General features: G+C 37.4%; 1 protein-coding gene across 5 annotated transcripts in view; it reads left to right on the forward strand.

The window, feature by feature from the left end:
- The window catches only part of SLC41A2 (solute carrier family 41 member 2), a 107,618-nt gene that overhangs the window by 59,295 nt on the left and 20,369 nt on the right, over positions 1 to 27,954 (forward strand). For all 5 annotated transcript variants that reach the window (XM_044384473.3, XM_026499766.4, XM_044384471.3 and 2 more), the window contains 4 exons: positions 8,132 to 8,279; positions 13,387 to 13,466; positions 16,602 to 16,733; positions 18,215 to 18,363. In XM_044384473.3, the coding sequence (XP_044240408.1) occupies positions 8,132 to 8,279; positions 13,387 to 13,466; positions 16,602 to 16,733; positions 18,215 to 18,363 (509 nt within the window). The remainder of the gene's footprint in view (positions 1 to 8,131; positions 8,280 to 13,386; positions 13,467 to 16,601; positions 16,734 to 18,214; positions 18,364 to 27,954) is intronic.

The raw sequence follows: 27,954 nt of genomic DNA on the forward strand, positions 1-27,954 counted from the left end.
TAGAGAATGCGACTTAATATTCTTCTACTCTGTTAATTCACTCATTTACCCACTCATGGGCAGGCAGCTGGGTGACTTGTAGGCCTCATCTCCGCACAGAAATGGGCTGCTAACTGTGTTGGGGAGGGGAGACTCATCAATAGGCTGGATCGCAAAAGACAGGTTAGTGCCCTTTCCCTGTCTTACCAATTAGACAAGTGTCTCCCCTGTGAGGAAGAGTGGGGAGGAGAATGGAAGGGGGAAGTAGAAGAGGGTGAAGGTTTTCTACCTGTTATTGTTCTGTGGGTCTTGGTAGGAATATTGAGGGTGGGTAGGGATGGGACTGGAAGGTTGGTAGTGTCTCTAGGGTGGGTTGCCTTACACACATAAACAGAAAAGGTATATTTGCAGACTTGGGTGCTCAAATTACCATAAAGTCATTTGTAACACATTTCTCAGCTCCTGGTTGAATACCAGGATGTCTCCTCAGTTGAAGTCTGAATAGTAAGAAAGGAAGAAAGAGAATGCCATTGAAGAATGTTATCCTAATAAATATGACAATTGTTATAATGATATAGACTCAGTATTATGAGATTTCAGAAGATAAATCAACTTTTGGGGAAAATAATGTGCGCTGATTTATTTTATTTTGTTATTTTTTAATTATAGTTGATTTAACAGGGAAGAAGGGTTATTCTGGTGTCAGTGTTGGATTATAATGTGTCTACGTTTTGAGCACTAGGGGGCCTCATAAGATCAGTGTAGTGTTAGTGGTAGTCTGAGTGTAAAGGTTAGAAAGAGTCACATTTAAATTCTGAGACTATTCACCCTGCTGTGCTGCCTAGTTCTTGGAAATAAAGTTTAATTCCTGAACTATGCTGGAAACACTTAGCAGTCTTCAGAGAAAAGAGGATTTCATGGCAGCTACAGGCTTCTGTTACAGATAGAGGCTGTGTGTTACACGGGCGTTCTGAAAAGTCTCTCTTGATTCCCCACCTAGAATTTCGGATACTTAGAATGACTTGGAACAGCTCCCCTCTCGTCTTGTTAGTTTTGATGCATGTACTGAAGTTCATTCTACATTCATTTAATGTGTTACTTTTCTTTTGGCCCCGATAAAATTTGCTGATTTCTGATATCTGAAGTACATACAGGATTTTTCCCCTTTTCACCTCACCAGTTCTCCACAAAAAGGACAAAATCGGCCCAGAGCTTTGTTTATTCCTCTTGACTTTATTTTGTACAGTCACTTAAGTCTTTGTTGCTCAGTTAACAAAGTTAAAGTTTTAGCCTTGTGTTAAACTTCTAGGAGTTGGCAGAAATGTGTCTTCCAACACCCTCCCTGCTCCAGCCAGACTCACCCAGTTACTGATTCTCATACATCAGCCATGATTTTTCTCGTTTTTTCCTTCTGTCATTCCCTTCCCCTTCATTAAGACCAGTCAGAGGCCTCATTTTCAGTGCTAAATTCATACAGTTCCCTAATGTTAATTGATATTTTCCTCCTCTGAATTCCTGTAGCCCTTCACTGGTACTTCCCTTGTAGTGTTCTTTACATTTTACTGATCGTTATAGCTTTTTGTGTGAATGTAGTACCTTCCTTTATGAGGGTATAACCTTCTGAAGACAAAATTGTGTGTGCTTTTTAAATCTATCTATATCTGTCTGTCTGTCTATCTACCTATCAACATCCCATAAGGCCATATACATAAATGGATGTTAAATAAATAACACTTGATGAAATGCTTTATATCTTTTGAAAGCTATCCAGTTACTGCGAGTAGAAGCTATTCAGGAAGTGGTACACACATGGAAATAGAAGATAAGCTATCTTTCTGAATGATTTTGCTATATTCTTTGTCCAATAACAGAATAGATTGTACAAAAAAAAAATGACCCTTTCAATGAGGACACAGTATTAGAGAAATATTGGAAGAGTATCTTGCCTTAGCAGAAAGTATCAGGGGATTAGTATCCCTACAGAAAAATTAAAATGGTAGCATATGGCTAGGAGAGATCTTGAAATAGAAGCAAAAATAGAAAGTTAGTTTAGAAAGTAATCTGAGCTCTGGACTATGATATGCTTTGCTATGACTTGCCAAGAAGATAGAAAGGCATTTATTCATGCATGGAGTAATGTTTAAACAATAGTAATTTTAAAAAGCTATTAAAAGGGTGAAGTTAGGCCAACAACCGAAATACCTGTACACAATGATTGCTGCCCTTTCTTTCTTCTGGTTTGCATACTTTTAAGAGGATTTTAAAAACCCCTTTTCAGTTATTTATAACTGCATGGCTGTCTGATTCTGGTATGTACATGATTTTATCGATTTGAAAAGTTGTTAGCTCTTCTCTTTTTAGGCAAGATCTGAGAAGCAGAATGTTGATTGATTTCTCATTCTTCGAGGTTAACTTTAAAAAGATGGCTTAGTTGAAGCCATAGGAGCAATCACGATCAGCCTTAGGTTGCTCCAGTCTGTGGAAACTAACGGGGATGCCAGCTAATTATTCACAGGGTGTTCTAGAATATCACTGCCTGGATGTGAGTGGTGATATGAGTAGAATTTAAATTTATCTAGCATGTTAGTCTTCTTCAGAGGTTTTCAGCACTCACCATCTTAGTTTAGAGTGATTCCTGGAAGGTCAAGTTAGTGAGAAAATTCTGATAGTTATAATGGAGGGCATTAAAAAAAAAAAGAGCACTACCATGCCCCTTGCTTTGTTGCTCATACACAAACAGCCGTCATATAAGAATGTCACTCATAGGAGCTACATATTTCAAAATAATTTAGAGTAAACATAATGAATGTTGTTAATGAAATTAGGTAACAGTTGTTGGAAAATGCCACCAACAATCTATTAAAAGGTACAAGCCGTGAATCAGAAAGATGGCTGTTACGTTTGGCAGTTAAGTGGAATCACAGCGATTTGAACCACTTTAGCTGTGTTCATCCTTACTTTTCTGTAGTTTATGTCACAGAATCAATACTAATGCACACGGACATTTCTTAGGCTTAAAATTCTGCAAAGCTTTATCTGTACACCTGTATTCATTTCCTATTGTGGCTGTAACAAATTACCACAAATTCTGTAGCTTAAAACAACAGAAATGAGGGGCGCCTGGGTGGCTCAGTCAGTTAAATGTCTGCCTTTGGCTCAGGTCATGATCCCAGGGTCCTGGGATCAAGTCCCGCATTAGGCTCTTTGCTCAGCAGGGAGCCTCTTCTCCCTCTGCCTGCAGCTCTTCATGCTTGTGCACTCTCTCTCTCTGGCATATAAATAAATAGAATTAAAAAAAAAAAAAACCAGCAGCAACAACAGAAATGGATCTTCTTACAATTCTGGAAGCCAAAGTCTAAAATGACTTACGCTAGGCTAAAATCAAGGTGTCAGCAGGGCTGGCCTCTTCTGGAGGGTTTAGGGGAAAATGCATTCCTTGGCTCTTTGATCTGGTGGCTGCCAGCATTCCTTGGCTTGTAGCTGCATTACTCAATCTCTGTTTCTGTGGTCACATTGCCTACTCTTCTGGAGTCAGATCTCCCTCTAACTTCTGCCTGGCAGTACACCTGTGATTACATTTCGGGCTCACCCTAATAACCCAGGGTAACTTCTGCATTTCAAAATATTTGACTTCCATCTGCAAAGTTTCTTTGGCCATATAAGGTAATTATTCACAGGTTCTAAGGATTAGGATGTGGGCATATTTGAGGGTCATTATTCAACCTACTACAGTGCCTAATTCTGATATACTCAGAAATTAGTACAAAATATTATTTTGACTGGGATCATTGAAATGCATTTCATTTTGAAGGAAGTCAGTATTTTAGGTTTTGACATTAATGCAGAAGTTCATGGTTGGCTTTTAATCAACCATTTTCTCTTGCCGATTGTATCATTAGTGGGTTTCTAAAAGTAATTCCTTAATTTTATGACATCTATAAAATACCAATATATCCTACAAAGAGAAATGTTTTAGAATCTTCCCTTTTCCTATATTTGTAATTTTTCCTTAGCCATCGGAGTTGGGTTAGGTCTTAGCCAGGAAAAAGATAGGAGGGTCCTATGCAATCATAATTTGGTAGGAATGGGCCTATTAGATTGGCAGGAAATTGAGATAGAATGGGTTTACAGTAAATCCATTTTAGAAATTTTTATTTTTGTCATGGTTTCCCCACTTTTTTAAACCCTGCATACCCTGGACCCAGATACATTTAGTGTTAACATTTTACCCTGTTTGTTTTGTCTTTTGTTTTCTGTCTCTATATGTATGTATGTATGTATGTATGTTTGTATATTTGTATATATTTTTTCTTTGTCTTTAAGACATTGCAATTTTTGAAGACTATAGTTGCCCCTCCTCTATTTCCATTGTTAGAATTTGTAAAAATTGAGGTACAATTCACATGCCACACAGCTCACCTTTTAAAAAATGTACAATTCAGTGGTTTTTAGTACATTCATAAGATTGTACAAACTATTTTATAATTCCAGAACATTTTCATCATCCCCAGAAGAAACCTTCAGCTGTCACTTCCCATTATACCCTTTCCCCAGACCCTGCAACCAGTAATCTACTTTCTATGGGTTTGCCTGTTCTAGACATTTCCAAAAAAATCGAATTATCCATATACGATCTTTTATGTCTGGCTTCTTTCAATTAGTATGTTTTTCAAGTTTCACCTGCATTGCAGCATGAATCAGTACTGAATAATATGACATCGTATGAATATACCACATTTTGTTTATCCATTTACCATTTTGTGGACATTTAGGTTGCTTTCACTTTGGGGCTATTATGAAAAATGCTGCTGTGAACACGCTTATACAAGTTTCTGTGTGAACATATGTTTTCAGTTCTCTTGGTATTTACCTAGCAGTGGAATTGTTAGGTCATATGATAACTCTGTTTAACTTTTTGAGGAACTGCCCACTCATTATTTTTAGTTTATTTACTGAGAAAAATTTCCCCCATTTTGAAAGTTCAAGCAGTGATTCTGGGGTTGGGGTGGTAGGTGCCTCTTCCCACTTCAGATGTCCTTCCAGAGATTTAATGTTGAGAATAACTTAAAAGCTGAGTAGGATGCTCCTCTTTTGACCTGAAAATAAAGTACTAAGATGATCTGACATAGCAGAATAGTTCTTTTCTTTTGTGTTTAGTGGATTTAGTGGGTTTTAGTGGATTTTGATTTAGTTTTCTGTTTCATCCTATAAAGAGGTTGTTGGCAATCTCAGTAAGTAAGTAAGTAATCTTAGTAAGTAAGAATTGCTTTCTAGTTGGGATGTTATTTACGCTTATCTAGTATTTTAACAAGGAGAACTGGGAATCCATTCAATAAATTTTTTTTCAATCTTTTATAAAATTCATGGAGAAAATGACACTATGTATAACATATGAGTCATATCCCTTTAAATGAAGAAAATATTCAAATGGATTTTGTTAGCATAATTATTTTGAAGATATGATCTAGATAAAGCCATGAGAAAATTTGGTTGGATATTATTTTAGTATTTATAGTAATTGTTTATTCCTACCTGATGGGAAAAAAAATTGAGTTTCTGTCTGGTTCAAACATCTTTAATCATAAGTGAGAGATCTTTAAATATCTTAAGATGAGGAAATACAAATTTCAATCAAAGATAAGATCTGGATAAGGATTGAAGAATTTTGTGAGGTGCCAGAAAAATTTAGTAACACCTTGATCAGCTAAAATAATATTACCAAAAATGTTTTGGGATGGTGTTACTGTTTCAGGAAGGGATAGGCAACTTTATCCCTGGGGATATTTAGAATTAAGTATAAAAATATTTGAGAATCAAATTCATGGTATTAATGGTTTTATGCTAAAGAGGTAAAACATATACTTTTAAATATACTTGTAACTTTGCCCATCAGAGAAACATGTCAGTCTTCTAATTCTATCTTAAATTTGTAATTAAGTAATTGACTTATTCTTGTGATATTTAAATTTAAATATTCCAAAATCGTATGCATTATATGAATATTTATGAAAACTTAAAGACTTGCCATATTTGTATGTTTATTAAATTTGTAAAGATTACCTTAAGTGCTTGGAAACTTTTGAGAGACATGAGAAATGTCTAAGATCAATCTCAGTGTATTAACTAAGTTTGTAAATGTGACTAAATATTATTCCAAACACTTCATAATAATTTTTGGTTGGATGCTAGACATTATGAATGTAATAACATTAAATGCTCGATTGTTTTGTTTTTCTTTACAAAGTGTTTGACTTTGTTCTTGTAGGCAGTTAATTGTAGATTAGCTTGAGCCTTAACAAGTCTTGGTTTCAAGCTTTATTGGAGCCAATCTTGAGTAGACTTTATACTAGGGCTGGTCCTTCTACTAAGATGTGACCCTTCTCAGGTCTTTACTAAATGTTCTCAACGTTTGAAGAGGCCTCTCCTCTCTACAGGATTGGCTCTTGAATGACTTCCAGCCCTCTGTAAACTCTGGGAATTTTTTCATCTTACAACTCCACAATTATTCTTGGCCTAGACTTGTAGAGTTCACCCTGTGCATGCATGGCTTAGTATTCAGTTCACAAGCTCTTTCTCTGAGAGCTTCCTCTCCTCCAGTATTTTATCCTATAAATTCCTGCTGCCCTAGCCTTACTCTGCTGGAGTTTTCCCTTCCTGAACTGTGGTATGGGATGTGCCTTTAGTCAAAAAGCTGAGGGTGTGGGGTGCCTGGGTGGCTCAGTCATTAAGCATCTGCCTTCAGCTCAGGTCTTGATCCCAGGGTCCTGGGATCGAGCCCCACTTCGGGCTCCCTGCTAAGTGGGTAGCCTGCTTCTCCCTCTCCCACTCTTCCTTTAGCTGTCTCTCTCTCTCTCTGTCAAATAAATAAAATCTTAAAAAAAAAAAAAAAGCTGAGGGTGTTGTAGGGCTTATCTCATTTCTTTCCCTTTTCTCAGGGATCTCATGGATCACAGTCTTGCAATGCTTGTTGTCTGATGTCTGAAGACTGCTGATATCTACCCATATATCTCTATCTATTCTAGTCATTTCTGAAAGCACTTAAAATTTTGTTCAGAGGTGACATACAGCATGTCTACAAAGCAAGACAAATAGCTAAGCCCAAAGTCAATGAGGCAGACAAATATATTCACTCTATAGGGAAACATAACAAGAATGGAGAGAGAATGAATAATTGTGATCAAGTAAGACGGTTTACCACAAAGGGATTATAACAGTCCTGGCAATCTGCTATCTCAGTGTGTTCCAAATAGCAAGATGTTAATGATAATGGCAATGATAATTATGATGATAGTAAGTGTTCAATGAATATTAGCTAGGTACTCATTCTACTTACATGTACTTACATGTACTCATTCTCTTAAGACTCACAATAACTTACATGTACTCATTCTCTTAAGACTCACAATAACTCCATGAAATAGGTACTATTATTATTGCCATTTTATAGATAAGGAAATTGAAGTTTATAGAAATGAAATTTCTTGTCCAAGGTTGGTTGTAATACTGCGATGTGAAACTAGGTAGTCTGGCCAAACTATGGTTAATACAGTGTACTGTATTCTGTCTTGGCATATTAAGGGTTCTGAGAAGTTCAGCAGTGAAGAAAGGTGTTTACCTTTATTAAACTTCATTTTCTATTTTATTTTGGAGCTTGGAATGCTCTTTAGAACACTCGTTGGGGGGATATCTATTATCAATTGATTGGCCAGTATTCCTTGGAATGTTTGTACTATAAGATCCTTGTGGGTAAAAATAATACACCATTTGACTCTAGAGGTCCTCATACTTGTGAGGGTAGTCACATGAGATGATGCCTAAAAAACATTTAGCACAGTACTTGGTAAATAATAGGAGCCAAATAAATGTTGGCTTTTTTACTGTTGTTGTCCTTACTGTGATTACTGCAATTCTCCTCCAGCTCAGATAGCTATTTCAATAAATGTTCATCGAATTAATGTATTTGTTTTCAGTTATATTATTTAATATTTTTTACCTTATCTATAGTTTAAATTTGTGTGAAGTTTAGAGAAAATATATAGCATGTGAATATGTTGGATAACATCCTGTCTCCCGGGAAACTTGTACTTTTAATATCTACATTTGCTACATGATTAGAAGAGAGATTGAAATGTTGTCTCTTTTTTAATTTTAGACAACTATTACTACATTTCTCCGTTAGTCGGTGTCTTTTTCTTGGCTCTAACTCCTATCTGGATTATAATAGCTGCCAAACATCCAGCCACAAGGACAGTTCTCCACTCAGGCTGGGAGCCTGTCATAACAGCTATGGTTATAAGTAGGTTAGTATTGAAATGTGTGTCCATGTGTTCTATATGCCTGTATCTGTGTGTATATTCAAACCTCAGCAGCCTGTTTTTATTTCTTGGGTCAATCATCTTATATAGCCAGGTCTATATTATTATTAATATCACACAGGTAAGAGTTATTGAAATCAGTAGACCAGTTTCATACTTTTTTCCAATCAAATCCTTACTAGATTGATGAGTAAGATTTGGTGGTGTCTGTGTGTGTGTGTGTGTGTGTGTGTGTGTTCACCTGACATTACTTATTTTTAATAGTAATTTATTCACCTAAGTATCAGTAAGCCTTAGAAATGGACATATCATTTGAGTACTTCTACTCCAGCAGGACAGAGGATATAATTAAGGATATATGCAAATGATTAAGTTGTAAGGATCCTCATCACAGTGGGATTTTTAACAACAAGAAAAGAAAGAGACCACCTTAGAGGTCTAGCAACCCGGTATCGATCAAGTAAATTGTACTGTAGTCACAAAATGGAATATTAGCCACTAAAAATAACATTGCAACATTTTTATTGACATGGAAAGATGTTCACTCTACATTTGGTGAAAAGAGCAAGCTAGAAAAGAGTATGAATTTCTTGTTAAACATGATGTATTGACACATTTATCTTCTTCCTTCCTGAAACTACTAAAATGACAGTAATAGAACAGAAAAGCTATAAAACCACAAAGACAGAAGGGGAGCAGAGAGGACAGCAGGTGCAAGATTCAACAGAATTAGTAAAATAGGAATCGGATGGATGATTTTTAACTGAACTAGCAGAATGGAAAAAGCTAAAACCTAACCTCCTGCAGGGCGAGGGGACACCTATAAGAAGCAAGCGGATCTGAGATCTGAGCCTCAGAAACCCAGAAAGGTGGAGGAAATAGAGGCACTAAGTAATTCTGAGAGCCAGAATGAAGAAGATTGGTTGAAAGTTTATGTAAGAAGCAATTAGATCCTAAAAGCCCTTCTCCAGCTTGACCACCCAAGTGACTGCCCCCTCCCACCTTGGCAGAAGACAAGAACTAACTCTGGAGAGACTGACTCAGAGAGGCTGTGGATTTGGAAACACCTGTACGTGTGAGGGTGTGGATTACGCACTGTATGAAAAGTAGGATTAAGTGAAAATCTAGATGCTGAACAGTGAAAACCCTGTCCCCCTTCCTTTTCCTTGCTCATGGAATGCTGGCAGTCAGGCGTCTACCCCCCCAGGCAAAAAATTAGAATAATTCCTTTCTGGGGAAACTCATCAGCACACACACACAAAAACTTGTGGATATGATCCTTGTGGGTCCTTTAGTGAAAGAGCTGCTTGGCCACCTGACGCTTCCTCGGGAGGCCTATCTGCTGACGAGCTCTGCCTCTGTACACACAGAGCTCCAAGCGTGCTCTGCAGTGCCCCTTACAGAGGAGTGGACTGTGAAAGGCTCACCAGACATTTGATTAAGGCTTCTAATATGAAAGACAGCAGAAAAATGGTACTCAAAGAAAGTGCAGGGATAGTTGAAAGATCTCAAAAAACTCTCATCAGTGTCCTCAGAGCAGTAAGAGAATCTATGGCATCCTTAATGCAAGAACAGAATGCTCTAATAAGGAGGATTTGAAAAATAGGAAGAGCTTCTGGGAATTAAGACTATATAGAGGCACCTGGGTGACTCAGTTGGTTAAGCGACTAACTCTTGATTTTGGCTCAGGTCAGGATCTTGGGGTCCTGGGGTGGAACCCCATGTCAGACTCTGTGCTCAGCAGGAAGTCTGCTTGTCCTTCTCTCTTTGCTCCTCCTCCTGCTCGCTCTCTCAAATAAATAAATAAATGAATGAATAAATAAAATATTTTAAAAGATTTTTGTTTGAGAGGGAGAGAGAGAGAGCATGAGCCCAGGGGCAAGGACAGAGGGAGGGGGAGAAGCAGGCTCCCCATCAGCAGGGAGCCCAATGTGGGGCTCGATCCCAGGACCCCAGGATCATGAGCTGTGCTGAAGGCAGATGCTTAACCAACTGAGTCACTGAGGTGCCCCTAAATAAATAAAATCTTAAAAAAAAAGAAGAATATCTAAATAGCAGAAACAAACAAACAAAAACTCAGAAAAGTTAGAAGATACTGCTGAGGAACTGTTCTGGAAAATAGAACAGAAAGCAATGAGATGGGCACCTGGAGGCAAACAATAAGGAGAAGAAATTATCAAAGAAATAATGGAAGAAAATTCCCCGGGGCTGAAGACCATGGGCATCCAGATTGAAAGGGCCCATAGAGTACCTAGCACAGTGAATACCAGGAGAGACCCAAATCAAAGGACATTACTATAATTCCCAAAATATTCTAGAGAAAAAAGATGAGTTATACATAAAGCATTGGGCATCTGAATGATGTCCAACAGCAACAGCTAAAGTTATGCCTTCAGAATTCTGAAGGGAGATTATTTTGAACATAAGGTATGGTTACAGTATCAACCAAATGTATGGGTGGAATCAGAAAATTTTCAGACATGTGAGATCTCACAAAGTTTGCTTCCCATATGCCCTTTCACATAAACGCTGGTAGAAGATATGGTCTATCAAAATGAGGAAATAAATCAAGAAAGAAGGTGACACAGGAATGAGGAAACCCATTCCATGAGAGCATGTGGTTCGTTTTTCGTGATGTAGATCGCTTTTTCTGGAAGATTCAGGCGATAGGGTCCTATGAAATGTTGGGGCATGGTCACAGCACATAGACCAAGACCCAGCATGGGAGACCTTCCGAAGGGAAGGTGCAGGATGACAGCTGTGTAGCAGGCCTAGGGGCCACCATTCAGTTTGGCAGGAGGACAGTGGGCTTAAGGAGGAATGTCTCCAAGAAACGAAAGAGGAATTGATCAGTTACCTGATGAGTTTGACTGTATTCAGAGGCATTTCATTACCTTTGTTAGAAAGTTGAGATCGAATTAGTATGAAGTACCCCCCAAAATTAGGGAAAATATGGGACAAAGCAACAAATAGGAATAAGGAAATCTAATAATACATTTGGTGGCTCAGTTATGAATAATGATTTCATTGTTACAATGAAGTAAACTCTAAATATTTTTCACCCAAAATTATATAACCAAATTGGCAGGTTAGGGGGAGGAAGGGCATTATGCGGAACCCAAAGTAGGGAGGGGAAGGGCAAGTGAGATTAAGTCCTCATCTGTCACGGTGGACGTCATTAGGTAAATGTCTAAAATTAAAATCAAGAAATCACAGTATAAACATGTTATTTAGAACTCAAGCATTAAACGCCAGAAGAAACAGCTAAAGAAGTTGAAAAGAATTGCTAGTGGAGAACAGATTCTGGGTGTGGGAGCTGGGGACTATTTAATAAGCTTTGTGGCACTTCACTTTTTAAATAACGTACGTATGTTTATTCGATAAAAATAAAATTTAATAAAAGTGAAGAGAAAACGATTTTTACAATGTGAGTTTTAATTTTTAAAAGTCGACGTGTTTAAAAATGTCTGGGAGGCTATATGCCAACGTGCTAACTGTATAACTCTGAATGGTAGCATTGCGGTTGATTTTTATTTTCTTCTTTTTGTTTGTCTTTTCTAATTTTTCTATAATATTTTGTTACCTGGGTCATAAAAACATTTTAAGATGTGTTCTAGCAAGTATTCATGTTATATTCACAGCATGATCCTATAGGTTTTGGCACAGAAATTTATTCTTTGACACATAACTAGCTTGTTTTATGAAATATATATATTTAAAATTAGAGCTTAAAATATTAAAATACTGCTAAGCATGACTACTTTGGGACTTTACAATGTAACTTTTAATGGGAAGTCCTAGTAATTGAGGCATAGTAAGCCACAATTCATTTATTTTACTAAAAAATTAAAATAATATTTAATAAGTTCCTAATGTTAACTGTTGGGTAGTGGTAGAACATTTGATTCTGATATTTTCACAGTCAACCCCATTCTCTGGTAACATGGGTTTATTTTTCTGTAATGTAGATTGCATTTTCCTGGAGGATTTAGGCAACAGGATCCCATGGAGTATAGGGACTGGCAATGTTTATAGGACTTAGACCAAGAAACTGAAGTTAACCAATTGGTAATGGTCTTGGAAACTTAAAAAAATCTCTACGCTCCATTGAGACATTCAGAGTATATGGCTTGCTACTATTTCACCGTATATTATTTTTCCAGACCTCTGTTCTCAAAATCAGCTCTATGGCTACAACTTACTATTTTAATTTACCAGTGATAAGATGCTATACCTATCTAGTTTTCACACATTAAAAATGATCCTTCTAATGCCTTGTTGATTTCAAATATAAAGAAATACTCTGTATTTTTTATTTTTTAATTTTTAAAATATTTTATTTATTTATTTGACAGAGAGAGAGAGACAGCCATCGAGAGAAGGAACACAAGCAGGGGGAGTGGGAGAGGAAGAAGCAGGCTCCCAGCGGAGCAGGGAGCCCGATGCAGGGCTTGATCCCAGGACTCTGGGATCATGCCCTGAGCCTAGGGCAGATGCTTAAGGACTGAGCCACCCACGCGCCCCAAGAAATACTCTTTTAAAAATCTGTTTTTTAGGGGCACCTGTCTGGCTCAGGGTGGTAGAGAATGAGATTCTTGATCTCGGGGTCAGAGTTGTGAGTTCAAGTCCCTCTTTGGGTGTAGAGTTTTACTTAAAAAAAGTGTTTTTTAAATTGTAAGAGCAATAAATGCACATGGTTTTAAAAAGTAAATACAGAAGGATATAAAATAACCATCAGTCTTCTGTCAGTCCCTCCACCCAGAGATAGACATTGTTAATAATTTCTTATATATCCTTCCAGACATTTTAATGCACCTAAAGCAAATTCTTTTCCTTTTTTTTTAAGGAACAAACATATCTTCGAGATCAGAAGGAGAGCTGTGACATGTAGGGCTATAGTTTATTCTGTGTTTTATTTTCAACATTTCACTCTTGACATTGATTTTTACTTGGAATATTTTCCTTTTTATTCTATTTTTTGAATGTCTAAAAATCTTATTTTTAAAAGTGGGTGTGTTTGTGTGTAAAGAGCAGCTTCAAATTAGCACATTTCTTTTCTCTTCCCTAAATTATGTGATTTTCTATCTTTCAGCATTGGGGGCCTCATTCTGGACACAACTGTATCCGATCCAAACTTGGTTGGGATTGTTGTTTACACACCAGTTATTAATGGTAAGAATTAAATATACTATTTCACAGTGGTGTCAAATCATTATATACTCTTAAGTGAGACCAGGAATTTCAGGGTTCAGATTTTAAGAGGTGTCTCTCCCCCTCCCTTCCATTCTCCCGCCAGCCCCAGGTTGGTGTTCATGGTAGAAATGACATTCCCTGTTCTCAGTACGCACAGCCTTATTTGAAAAGAACTGTTTCTTACTCTTACGACTTGATATTGGTTTGAGAGACAGGGATACTTGATTTTTAAGATTAGTGTGGCAAAATATGCTCTTTCAGTTCTGGATTATCATTTACTTTGGGTTTATCTGCTTTTCTCATGTTTTGCTGCTGCTCCTGTCAATTTTTGTGGATCAATTAGAGTTAGCTAGGTTTAAGCACTGTTTAAGTCAATTCAGTTCCTTAAAATCTTTCACTCCTCTGTGAATCCCTTTAAGATCTGTCTTACATTTTTTTCTTACCTATACAGATTAACAATAACCCACAACCCTCGGACCAACTACATTTTTTTCTTACCTATAAAATGGGAATTATAATACTTAGGTTCACTTAGGGTTTTGGGGTATGAATTCCATATAATAAGATAATTTTAATCTAGTCATACTGACTTTTGGGCTGGCTGTCATTAAATTGGATTTTTAGTATAGCTTATGCCAATATAATTTAAAACATAATTCTACCTGAGGAAAAGATGTCACAGGATATGCTACACATTTAATATAAATTACTTTTGTATATTTATGTGTAATAAAATATGTTATATGAAGGCAAGTTCCCCCAAATCTAAAATGTCCATGAAGAAATTTCCCCTCTAGATCCCCTTTCCAATTTTCCTGGTGCCACTATCCCCCCATCATCCACACTTAAAATCATGGGACCATCAACCCAGCTTTTCATCCTCTTCGAATAGACAATGACCAAACCTCAGTTTGCCCATTAACATAATTCACTTGTTCGCGTATTTCGTGTGTAAGAATGTCTCAGCATCGTAGTCTGCTAATGTCTTACTTCAGCCATCATGTAAGTGGTAAAGTAGCTTTCCTGACCCACTTCCTATTCAATGCCAATTAACTGTCACTAGCAGGCTAGACTTCCTTAAACATTGTTTTTATTACTTTAGTCTTAAGATGATGAACTCGTCAGTGATTTCCTCCTGCCTGTCAAATCAAGCTTGAATTCTTCTGCTTCGCTTTCAAAACTCTCTTTATGCTCTTGGATGTATACAACTTTTCCCTTTATCTTTCTAACCAGATTCCTATTTTGTGGCCCTACAAAGACCTGATTTTCATTGCCTGGAATGATTACTGCTTTTCTTCTACCTGTTCAAATCCTCTTCAGTGAATATTAGTTGATGAAGTCACTAGCATAAATATTACCGCCAAGACTGTTGGAGCTATATTGTCCAATATTTCAGTGAAAATTTTAAATTATAACAACTGCATCATTAGTAAGGTTTGAATCAGCGTTTCTGTTATTTCACCGTATATAAGAAACAATTCTAGAGCTTCCCTGAAAGCTACCTGGTATTCCCGGTAGTAAAATCTTTTTTGTAGCTCAGTAAGTGAATCTCTTAGTTGGATATCACAATGAGCTCACTTTATGTTAAATTCCACTCGTTAAAAACACTGATAGAGAAGATTCATTCCATGGTCCTCAAAAAAGGTGGAATTTTTCAGAATCGAATTTCATTTTCAACGTGCTAGAGGATGTATGATTTAAAGGGCCCCCTAATTAGCACACCATCATCACCACCATCATTTGCTAACTGGTGAGTACCTACTATGTGTCAGATAACGTGCAGGTCTTTTATGCGTGTTATATCGTTTTGTCCTCACAATAAGAAAGTAATGTGTCCAACATCTCACATCTAGTAAGTGGTAACTCAGCATTTTAAACCCAGATCTGCTTGATTCCAAAGACTGTGCTTTTTTCCCCCCTTAAAATAACTGCTAATTTATCCATTTTATTAGTTACAAAAATACACACTTTGTTTAAAGTAAGGCATATCAATGTTGATATTGTGATGAGGATCTTTTAACACTTATTGATGTCTCTCAGCCCTAGTAGCATTTTCTGAAATAGATTTCACAAGAATACTAGTTCTGTGAGATACTAATAGTATACCTTGAGAAGTGAGTTTTGTGGTCAATTAAGTTTGGGAAGCATTAGGTCAAGTAGATTTCTCTACCACAGGATTACTTAAAGCCTTTATCGTGCTAATATATACTGTGAACCTCTCCTTTTGGGCCTTCCGCTAGCAAGGGGTTGTTAGAATTTCTAGAACTAACCTTCCTTCAGACCCCAGACCATACTTTGGGAACTACTGATCTAGGGCTTATAATGTATCTTTATCACAGTGTACTTTCAAATAATAATCTAGCTCATTTACATGAAGGGTCAGGACCTTATATCAGTATACTTAGATTTTCACTTCTTTCTTATGTGCTCTTTTCGTCATACAGTTTACTTTGTTATAAGCCCTATATTTTTTGCTTTAAATGGCCAGTTATTTTTTAAAGAGATTAAAAACGAGAAAATGATATCTTTTTTATTTTCTGATTTATTTTACATCACTAGCACCCTTTCCTTTGTGTAATTCGAGATTTCCATCTGGTTTTATGTTCCTTTTGCCAAGAGAAATTCCTTTCATGTTTCTTGTAGGACAGGTTTGTAAAGTATTTGAGAGAATAATCGAGGTTGAAAGATGACTTTCTTGAGTACTTTTTTTCAGTCCCTGATACCAATTTCTTTAGTAACCTGAGAAGAAAAATATCAAGCCTTCTCTATTTGAAAAAAAAATCAAGCTTATTTTTCCTCTTGTCGAGGTGGTAAGCATTAACTATCTTGCTACCTAGCTTTATATCTTGGCCATGATAGTAATTAAAATTATTTAGTCTGGTCTGCTTTCAGTCAGTGAGTCAGATTTGAAAAAACAATGCATGAGTCTTTCGTAACAATGACTTTATGCCTTTGGAATACCTACCTCAACATTAATAAATCAACATTTCAGAAGGATTCTTTTTTGTTTGTGTTTTAGCCGAGGCTCTAACGCGAAGAGCCTTGCCTTTGGTTGAATTTATGCAAGTTGTGTAAAATATGAGGATAACTGCTTTGTTTTTCCTTCTGTTTCAGGTATTGGTGGCAATTTGGTGGCCATTCAGGCTAGCAGGATTTCTACCTACCTCCATTTACATAGCATTCCAGGGGAGTTGCCTGATGAACCCAAAGGCTGTTACTACCCATTTAGAACTTTTTTTGGTCCAGGTATGTGCTTGTGGATTTTTACATATTTTTATATCAGGAATAATTCTCTGAGAATAGAGACGGGCAACATTTGCTGAACACATATTTTGTCAGTTTTACGTGACTTTTTTATTCCTGAGACCCGAGTAGATTTTACGTAGAGTAGATTGTGTTCACGAAATCTCCCTGAGAGAAAGTCGTTTGTATCAATTTGCCGATGCTGAGGAACCTCCTACACTTTTCCTGTTTCATCCTTTTCTCTGGGATGTCTTGTTCATGAGTCAAGACACAGGAACCTTATACACAGAGGAGAGCATTGCTAGGTGATTTAGAGAGACAGATAGACTGTCTTTTCTATATGAATCTTTTTGGCTTTTCTGAATGTAGGCGTTTGATCCCAAACAGGAGGAGAGGGAAAACCTCTGTAATAAAGAAGTGTCCTGTCCTGTGTCACCCAGGCAGTGACTACCAAAAAACTGTGACCATAGTATTAAACCTCAGAATTCTTGGCACTTCTTTTCTGATGAAAATAAAGGTGATTATTAACTTTTTTAAAAATTTAAATTAAATTAATTAACATATAGTATATGATTAGTTTCAGAGGTAGAGTTCAGTGATTCATCAGTTGCATACAACACCCAGTGCTCATTACATCAAGTGTCCTCCTTAATGACCACTGCCCAGTTACCCCATCCCCTCACCCCCCTCTCCTCCAGCAACCCTCAGTTTGTTTCCTATGATTTAGAGTCTCTTATGCTTTGTCTCCCACTCTGACTTTGTCTTGTTTTATTTTTCCCTCCCTTCCCCTATGATCTTCTGTTTTGTTTCATAATTCCACATATGAGTGAAATCATATGATTGTCTTTCTCTGATTGACTTATTTCCTGTAGTATATAATACCCTCCGGTTCCATCCACGTGATTGTAAATGGCACGATTTCATTTTTCTGATGGCTGAGTAATATTCCATTCTATAATATACATAGCACATCTTCTTTATCCATTCATCTGTTGTTGAACATCTGGGCTCCTTCCACAGTTTGGCTATTGTGGGCATTGCTGCTATGAATATTGGGGTGCAGGTGCCCCTTAGGATCAGTACATTTGTTATTATTGACTTCTGAATGAGGATCAGAAATGCCCAGTGAAATATCAGTGAAAGAACTCTGAAAGAAAAGTAGAATTAGAACATTCCTGTGCTTTACGAACTTGATGTGTTTTCTTTTGTCTTCCCTCTATTATTATGATGGATATTAAAGTCTGACCAGTGTTCTTCATAGCAAATTTTTATCAACTTCCTGCCACTCAATTAGCATATAACATGTAATGAGAATTTCAAAGAATTAAGTAAACTGTGAATGGTTGAAATGTATTGTTAGCAACAGAATCTTATGCGATGCTATACAGTATAGTAACTTGAAACTAATACTTAAATTTTAATAACTGTGACCTATTAGTAACCCAAATAGGATTTTGTTTTACCTTTTACATTTTCTACTACAGGAGTGAATAATAAGTCTGCTCAGGTTCTACTGCTTCTAGTGATTCCCGGACATTTAATTTTCCTCTACACTATTCACCTGATGAAAAGTGGTCACACTTCTTTAACTGTGATCTTCATAGTGGTGTACTTATTCGCTGCTGTGCTACAGGTAAGAGTTAAAACCTCCTGTAATCTCTTTTATCCCCAGACTGCCGTAAAAGCAAAACTGTACATCTAAGAGCACATGAACTATTTTAACTTTTCAGAAAGCAGCTGTATGCCTTCGTATAGATTTCACCTTCCTAAAACCAAGAAACTCACGATCACTTTTAATATAATCTGATAAATAGAACCTTTGGATTTCCTGTTTCCTGAATTCTATGTCTCCCCCTCTCCCCCCCCTTTTTTTTTTGTTTTGGTTGATGCTCTTGTTTCATATGGACACATTTTCTCATAGATTCCTGAGAGTGCATGAAAGCCTTTGCATGTTGTAAAGTGCTTTTACATGAATAGGTTGACTGGATATAAAATTGTTTCTTTTAGAATTTTCAAGGCTTTGCTTCATTTGCCTTTTGGCTTCTGTTAACCATCGAGAAGAACAACAGGTGCTGCCGTTCTCACTGCTGGTCTCATTGTACAGAACATCTTTTTATCTCACTAGAAGCTTGCAAGATCTCTTTTTTCCCCTTGTTATTAAATTTCACGTTGCTGTGCCCTGATTTGGGTGTACTGGGTCTGTTTTGTTGGACATGGTTTGACCCTTTCGATCTAAAAATTCGTGTTTTTCAGTTCTAGGAAAAGTTTTTGAATTTTTTCTTTGATTTTTTTTCCCCTCCATTTTCTCCCTTCTTTCTCCCTGGAGTCTTATTATTTGATTCCTAAAGCTCTTGTATTGAATTTCTTTTTTTTTTTTTTAAAGATTTTATTTATTTATGTGACAGAGAGACAGCCAGCGAGAGAGGGAACACAGCAGGGGAGAGGGAAAGGAAGAAGCAGGCTCCCAGCCGAGGAGCCCGATGTGGGACTCGATCCCGGAACGCCAGGATCACGCCCTGAGCCAAAGGCAGACGCTTAACGACTGCGCTACCCAGGCGCCCCTTGTATTGAATTTCTGATCTTATTCTCTTTTTTCTGGGAGATTTCTGTGCCTTTCTACATCTTTTCTTCGGTGTGTCACTGACAGTTCTGGAGAGAGTAGAGTTGAACATATACGCTCAACTTGCCATCTTTATGTGGGAGGCTATTAATTTTGAATGTTAAGAAAATTGACTTTATTTTCAAAATCTGATTGCTATAATACATACACAAAATTTTAAAATTAAATAGTATTGAAGTGTTCTACCTTTCCAATCACATTCCTCCGAGATAATCACTGAAATGTTTTAGCTGTTTCTTCTGATATGTATCTGCAAATTTTAAAGTAACACGCCTAAACTTTAGACTTTTGCTAATAAAAATGGGATTTGAGGGGCTGTGTCAATACCCCATCTTTTCCATATAGCTACATCACAATCTTTTGTTAATTTGCAGCCAGTGCTTGTGTGATTGGGCTATGTAAACCTCATGTACTGGAGAGCCAGATAGTATGGTGTGATTATGTTTCCTTTCTGTGTACTTTATTTTTCTTGGGGTTGATAATTACATCTTTTTTCCTTTGCATCATTTTCCATAAACCCAACCTTTCCAAGTTTCCACTTTATTTTGGCTGCTTGGCTTCTTGCTAAACTCTGTAGGATTAGCGCCTCCTATAGTGAGAAATCCTCACCTCGTAAGAGGTCCATTCAAATAATTCTTTGAAGAGTTAACATTTAAATTTGGCCTTCATGACCAGCACTGTTCTAAGTGCATTAAACATTATTGACTCACTTGATTCTCACAAAAACTCTATGAGATTTGTTCTTTTCATGTAAATCAGTGATTTTCAAAGTAGAGTACATCCAAAGCAATCCACTGTGGATAGGAAGAAAAAACTAAAATATCTATTTATGTATTTTTTCCTCATTTGCTGAAAATGACTGTTTTCTTCTATTTTTATGATTGTTTTATAATAAACATATTAGCACAGTGTTAAATAAGTAGGCTCAGGTTTTTTATACTAGGGCTAAATAATCTAAAACTTTTGGAGATTACTGAGTTAAAGCATAGAGATATGAAAGTACAGAACCGCTGTCAGAAAGGAAGTAATTCATATCCAGGATATAACTAGGAGGAGGGGGGCACCTGGGTGGCTCAGTCGTCAAGTGTCGGCCTTCAGCTCAGGGTGTGATCCCAGGGTCCTGGGACCGAGCCCCACATTGGGCTCCATACTCTGCTGGGAGCCTGCTTCTTCCTCTCCCACTCCCCCTGCTTGTGTTCCGTTTCTTGCTGGCTGTCTCTCTCTCTGTCAAATAAATAAATAAAATCTTTAAAAAAAAAATTGGGGTGCCTGGGTGGCTCAGTCGTTAAGCGTCTGCCTTGGGCTCAGGGCGTGATCCCAGCATTCTGGGATCGAGCCCCACATCAGGCTCCTCCGCTGGGAGTGGGCTTCTTCCTCTTCCACTCCCCCTACTTGTGTTCCCTCTCTTGCTGGCTGTTTCTCTGTCAAATAAATAAATAAAATCTTTTAAAAAATAAAAAAAATAAAAAATAAACTAAAAAAAAAGTAACTAGGAGGAGGGAGTAGATGAGAGAAGGTTAAGAAGGTAGATTAGGGCTACGTAGAAGGGCCTTAAATACCAGGCAAAGGAGACTGGAATCCACTCTTAAAATAGCAAACACACTATGACTTGATATTTTAAACTTTCCTATAACACTTTGTAGTGCCAAAGAGTTTATTAAAAGTTACCTATCAAATGATTTATTCATCCAGTAAGCCTTCATTCTACTAGAACAGAGATGGGTTTTAAATCCCAGGATGAATACATTCAGACCGTATCCTCCAGGACTCAAAGTCTGGAGGGAAGACTACTACATGAACAGATAATTACATTATAATGTAATATACAAATGCTGGGCATAGCTACATATAAGGTGCTTTCAGAGCTTGGAAGAAAAAGCAACTAACTCTACCTAGGGAGTAATATTTTTCTACTGCTCAGTAGGGACAAAAGTTATTTCAAATGCTTTTTTGCCACTGGCTTCCTTTATTGCTATATATGATATGGTCATTTATCTCTGTGTAAGTATTATGAAAAAGATGCGTTCTTCAGTCCCGTGGGAAATATTCAGAGATTGTTCTTTGGTCTATTGATAAACATGCCATTTTTAGAGCATGTTTCTATTTGCAACTCTACCTCTTAGCTTCATGGATTGATTTTACATTTATGTTTATGGCTCTGTGCCAACACACTATCACACATCATTTCACTTGAATCAATGAAGGATATAAGTAATTTTTCTGAACTTATAAAAATATTAGATTTCAGCCTGTACTCAGAGAAATCCTACATGTCTTTTTTTTAACCTCTGACTTAAATTCTGACAAGTAAAGGTTGAAAAACTGGAGGTGAGGAAAGAATAATATTAATCTCTCTGTATCTCAGTTACCTCCCATATAAGATGGGAAGAATAAGAGTGTCTATCTCATAACTCATTTTGAAGATTAAATAAGTTAATTACATAAAGCTTGCCACATAGTAGATGCTATTTAAGTGTTAGCTGATGCTGTCGTTGCTATTAAAACTAGAATTTAAGTGGTGAGGCATTGATCTCTGATGACGATTGGAAATTACTTTTTTTAATCTTATAGTGTTGATTGAATTTTCTTATGTATCTGTTACAGCTTTTGTTTTTATGGGTTTTAGTTTTTATTTTCTCCCCAAGAATCAGATATCTGCCAGGGTAGATCTTGGCATGCACTTGACATTGTGTATTATCCCAATGGAATAGCTTAGAGTCCGATTGCAAATGCTCAAATCAAACCATCATGTTCTGACACCAACACACGTGACACGCATGTAAACACACATGTACACCTCTTTGGAAACTGAGGTTTAGGTAAAAGCCCTTCCCCTGCCTCCTTCAGTCAGTTCATAGATGGACAGAATGAAGAAATACTTTTACAAAGCCTCCTTGACCACTTAAGACTCACGTTTTATTATTATTTACTCGACTGGCTTCCCCCATTGATCTGGGGTAAATTTATATTCAAAATGTTGGTTTAAGTCCCAGCTCTTACCCAAATATTTTAGTCTACTCTCCCCATCCCTAAACTCTCTATTTTGATTGAATATTCTGTAATAAGGTTTTCTGATGCTGTTTGATTTCTTCCCACTTAGATTCCTACCTCCTTGAGGTGAGAGACCAAGCCCTTTTCCCTATGGTATTCCCCACAAGACATTATATAGTGGTTGTTTTTGAATTCTTGGTGTTTTGCTTTCTTCCTAATATTCCTTGATGAAGTCCCCCTCCCAACCCCCACCACCCAGTTCCCCAACCAACTAAATGAAGGAAATCTGTTTGAAAGAACATCATATTGGCCTTATTATAATGACATGGTAACAATCATTTGCAGTATTTTTGCATTTACTCAGATATCATCTCTTCCTGGAGGCCTTGTTTGAATACCTAATTTGGTCTGAGTACCCTTATTCTGTTCCCATAGTACCCTGTGAATATCATTATTCTAGCTTTTCCACATTTTATTGACATTATCTGTTTATGTGTGTCTCACCTATTCTAGAGAACGGATCTTTGGCTTATTCATTTTTACTCATTTTATCTCATCTCATTCCTAGTGCTCAGTTAATGTTTGTTAAACTGAATAACTGTCTCTCTCTCTCTCTTTTAATTTGGTTTGAGGGCCATTGCTTGCTGGAGTTTGGGCTCACAGCTGTGTTTGGGGCTTGGCCCAGGGCTCACTGGGGGTCTTAGCATCCTTATGAGGGAGCAGGCTGGGTGGGCCAGAGCCTAGGAGGTGGGGGCAGCTGGGGGTAAGGGGCCAGGGGGCCGCCCCCAAATAATGTTATCTTGCCAGCCATGTCTCCTCCTTCGCTGGAGGGAGGAGAAAAGTTTACAACTGTATTTAAGCCCTTGAAATGCCAGAAAAACTGAAAAATCTAAATTTTCTTCTCCTTGCTTTCAGTAAACACCAGCTTTCTCTCTTTCAATGACATAGGTATTGAAAGTAAGAGGCCATGAGAAATAAAACACAACCCCCCCCCAAAATTCTATCACCATTCAGTCAGAATTATAAGGTTTTTCTGAACCATTTAGAGATGAAATGACTTGATATCTAGAGAAAACGAAAGATACGGTATATAGATAAAGCAGTACTGGTCATATTGATCATTGGTGAAGCTGAGCGAGGTACATGGGAATGGTATGGGTTAATTTGTACTGTTCTCTTCTGTGTATGTTTGAACTTTTTCATAATGAGTTTTAAAAATTAAGGTTTTATTTCAGATGTTAACACAAGAGTTTGTTTATTTGTTTTAGAGAGAGGGACAGGGAGAGAGAGAGAGAGAATACTGCAGAGCCCCATGCAGGACTCGATCTTAAAACCCTGAGATCATGACCTGAGCCAAAATGAAGAGTCCCAAGCTTAACTGAGCCATTCAGGTGCCTCTAATGCAAGAGTTTTTTCAGAGCATGTTAGCTTTCTAGTTTTGGTCCTGTAGCTATTTCTTACCTCAAGAGAAAAGTAAAAAGTCAACTTGAATTTGAAATTGTTTGGGACTTGGAATGGTCAAGTATCTCGTATCTTATTTTGCCCTTGGCACATACTAACTACATTTTTTGGAAACGAATCTTTAAGTTTAAAAAGCCACTTAATGGGGCGCCTGGGTGGCACAGCGGTTAAGCGTCTGCCTTCGGCTCAGGGCGTGATCCTGGCGTTGTGGGATCGAGCCCCACATCAGGCTTCTCTGCTATGAGCCTGCTTCTTCCTCTCCCACTCCCCCTGCTTGTGTTCCCTCTCTCACTGGCTGTCTCTATCTCTGTCGAATAAATAAATAAAATCTTTAAAAAAAAAAGCCACTTAACATGTCACAAAGTACATTGTGTAAGAATTTATTATGTGTCTTGCAATTCGAAGGAACCTAACAAATGTGTTTTTGTTATGTGCAGGAAGGCCACCAACCACAGTCAGTAGCTGTGATGGATTGTATGCTTACCGTGTTCTTGCCCAGGGCCCAAGAGCAATCAGGATTAGTTGGAATATGTCAAGGACAGAGTAATGTGTGAAAGCCATTTGTATTTGGTACACCAGTGGTCATACTGCATTTTGTATTTCTTTTTCAGCAGTAAGGATGGGTTGGCACCAAGCTAACCATCCTGGGCTACTCATTATACCTTTTGCGCCATCAGCCAACATTTGCGAGACTGCTAGCCATGGCTGAGGGTATGGTTGTTGGCTTAGTTTTTTTCATCTGTGTTACATTAGCCCATTGAACCCACAAGTTTGATTTTATAGAACCAGAGTGTACGTTCTTCCAAAAACTTAGAGATGATTGGGGTCTTTCTCTCTAAGCGATGATTTCCTCTGCTTCACATCTTACTGATTCAGATGCTTCATTAAGTGCGCAAAGCTTGTTAATTTGTGAAATCAAAAGCATAATATGGAATTCCAGGCTGTGATGATTCTAGTTGGCCTTCCTTCTAAGATCTACCAAAGGGAATCCTGATATCTTCTTCAGCGTTCCATGTCTCTAATTCATTTGTTTGCCTTATTCTCTGTAGTCTTTTTCAAGGATGTAGTGTTTTGACAGCATAATAAACCCCAGAAGGTACAAAAATAACTATCAATCAAATAAGCAGACTGGCAATTTCTTGAGCAAAGAAGGAACAGAGTACATTGTGGCTCATTTCTCTATTCAATTTAAAGTATCTATTAGTTTCCCTTTGTGTTTTGAAATCCTAACTGTGCTTCCTTTGTCTGTGAAAAGGCAAAAGCATAAAGCTTGGATGACATACCCTACAAGAGGCAAAAAGATAAGCACATATGCAGTATCTTAATGCTTTTTTGCTATAAAATATTTTAATGGAAAAAAAGAGACTTTTCTAGTTCTTGATGCCTATTGAATCCCAACACAGGGCTTGCTTATATAATTGGTAAACTATGAATCAAAACCATTTCTAAATGAAAATTTTAATTCCCTATTTTAGGCAATGATTGTTTCATGCAGAAAATTAGGTTATTAAGAACACTGCTAAAATTCCAGCAGCACCAAATTCCATGAGAAATTCATTGTGAAAGTTGGTTGTAGAAAATCTTTGCTTCTGGCTATATCTGTTGTTTCATGTGGGAGAGACAAATATTTCCATTAAATGATATAACGACAACAAGTTCTTAATATGTAAAATTGAGAATTGGACATACCAGGATTTTATCAAATCCATAATAGTTTCCAAGCACTGTGCTAGTCGCTGTACAAAGGAAATAGAAGACATTGTCCCTGGCCTTTACAATCGTTTCTCAGTTGTGGGAGATTGGGTGTGTATGCGTGAAACAGAGAAGCGCCCAAGACTTCCCTCTCTGTGACAGTAGAGTCTTCCTCTGTAACTTCAGAATCAATTTTTTTTTTTTTTTTGCCAATGCCTGGCTTTCATTCTTTAAAAGTGCTTCAATAGATTTTTTTTTTTTGAAGGGGAGGATCAGAGTATATATTGTAGCTGATGAGAACTTCATTTAATATCAATAAAGAAGAAATTGTTCTTAGCAAGATAGTTAATTCTTATGCTTTTTGTTAATATGATTTTTAAAACAGGAGTCTCCTTAGTTTTTGTTCCTACCTTTCAGTAGACAATATTTGGTTTTAAATTTTATACGTCTGTACAAATTGCACAGGTTCATAATCCCAGAAGAATTGTTCTTAGCAAATCTTAAGCCCACCTTCAACGAGCAAATGTGTGCCCCACATAATAAAATATATAATTAGGATATTGATTAATGAATTTCCTAATAAGGATTTCTGTCTTATAAATAATAGTTCATGGTCATTTTGAAACCTGTGTTTGTTACATGACCATGGCCACAACACAAATGGTGTAAATTAAGAGCAAACATTTTCCATTTCTTATCAAGTGGAACGTGCTTGGGTCAGAAATATGGTCTATATACTTACTAAAAGAAACACCGACCACATCTTACTTCTGAAGTCATGTTCACATGATTTAGTGCCTTTTAACTGTAAATAGAAACATAAAATTAATCTTCCCACAGAAGAAAAATATCAATAAGCCAGGCTTCGTGTAATCACAAATGTCACATACGAAGGACAAAGGAAAGAAGAGAGAAGATAAGATCCCAATATGCAGAATATTGTAGAAAGATCGGAGCTCTTTAGAGTCAAACATGAGTTGAAATCTCTGCTCTGCTACTTATTTTGTGACTTTAATCAAGTTTTGTAACCTCGTTGGCCTTATTTTTCCCCCCTGACTCAGAGGATAGTAATGAGGGCTAAGCTAATGTCTATATATTACTCGGTGGAATTTCTGGGACATAATATGTTTCCAATCATGGTAGTGGCTGCAGTTTATCATCATTATTGTCAGAGCTGCCATTTCTTCTTCCCCTCATTATGGGAGCTGGTCATTCAATGCCCTGAGGCCCCTTTTTTTTTTTTTAACCTCCTCACCATTCACCTTCCTTTTGATCCCTGTTCTTTACCGCAGATCTCTTTTCTTGCTCTCCTGATGAGTGCCCGTAAGCTTTAGATAGCACCCTTTCATTGCTTCCCCTCATATTGATATCTCCAGTCTGGACTCCTTTTCTGCATCTCCAGTTACGTGTGGAAAGACGTCTCAAACATGACACGTCCAAACTAAATTCCTCATTCTCCTCATAGTCTTTCCCATAGCTAGACAAGAAGCCACAAGGGGGTACAGTGAAAAGGGCAGTAGGCCAGGCTTCGGGCATACAAACAAAGATCCGCTACACTTCTCCAGCCTCAGCTCCTGACGCTGTTGAGTCCCTCCGGGATGGGGAGAGCCTTGCTCATATAGACTTTCTGTGGTGTGCACTGCTGGTGCCCCAGATCCTAGCCATCACTGTCATCACCTTATCCTGCTACTGGTGAGTGCATGCAGTGGGACAGGAAGACTGCAGGCTAAGGAATCCCTTCCTGGTCCCTTCCTAACTCTGCGACTCTGGCTAAGTCACAGCACTGCTATGTGGCTTAGATTCCTCACTTGTGACATAAGGGTGAAGATACTAACACTAAGGTGACCATAAAATTTTAGTCTAAACTGGGACACTTTTGAGAGTGAAAGGGAGCTGTCGATAATTAGAATGACAAGCATAATTATCATCACTACCCTGGGCAAAGGAAGAAGCACAGTGACCCTAGCTGTCACTCAGATCCCTTCCTGCATTCATGTTGTGTGATTTTGTGAATTCCCACTTCTACAGTAAAGATGATTTGTTACAAAGCATTTTTGTACACACTGAGTAATGTATATGCTGATAATAAAATAAGCTGGTAACTGCAACAGTCTATTAATATGAGAATTGATAATTACTGCTAAAGTAATACTAAATTAAATTGGCTTTTATGGGTTAGCCAGAAACTCAGGCACTACATAACATGTCGTTTTCCTGAAAAATTGTATTCCACGTCCAAACAGCTGATTTTTTTCAAACAGCTAATTTTTAATGGACCTGTTTTTACCCAGAAGTCTGTATTCACCGCTTTCTGCCATAATTTGACTTATATTATAATGTTCAGGTATATCTCCTCTTGATCTTGTGAGAGGAAAAGAGTACTGGTCTCCTTATCATCTAAGTTGTTCATTCTGAACATGTCCTATCTCTGACAGTTCCCTTCTTGAGGTTTGGTAATCT

The sequence above is a fragment of the Ursus arctos genome, unplaced genomic scaffold (assembly GCF_023065955.2).
Source record: "Ursus arctos isolate Adak ecotype North America unplaced genomic scaffold, UrsArc2.0 scaffold_21, whole genome shotgun sequence".
Classification (NCBI taxonomy): domain Eukaryota; kingdom Metazoa; phylum Chordata; class Mammalia; order Carnivora; family Ursidae; genus Ursus; species Ursus arctos.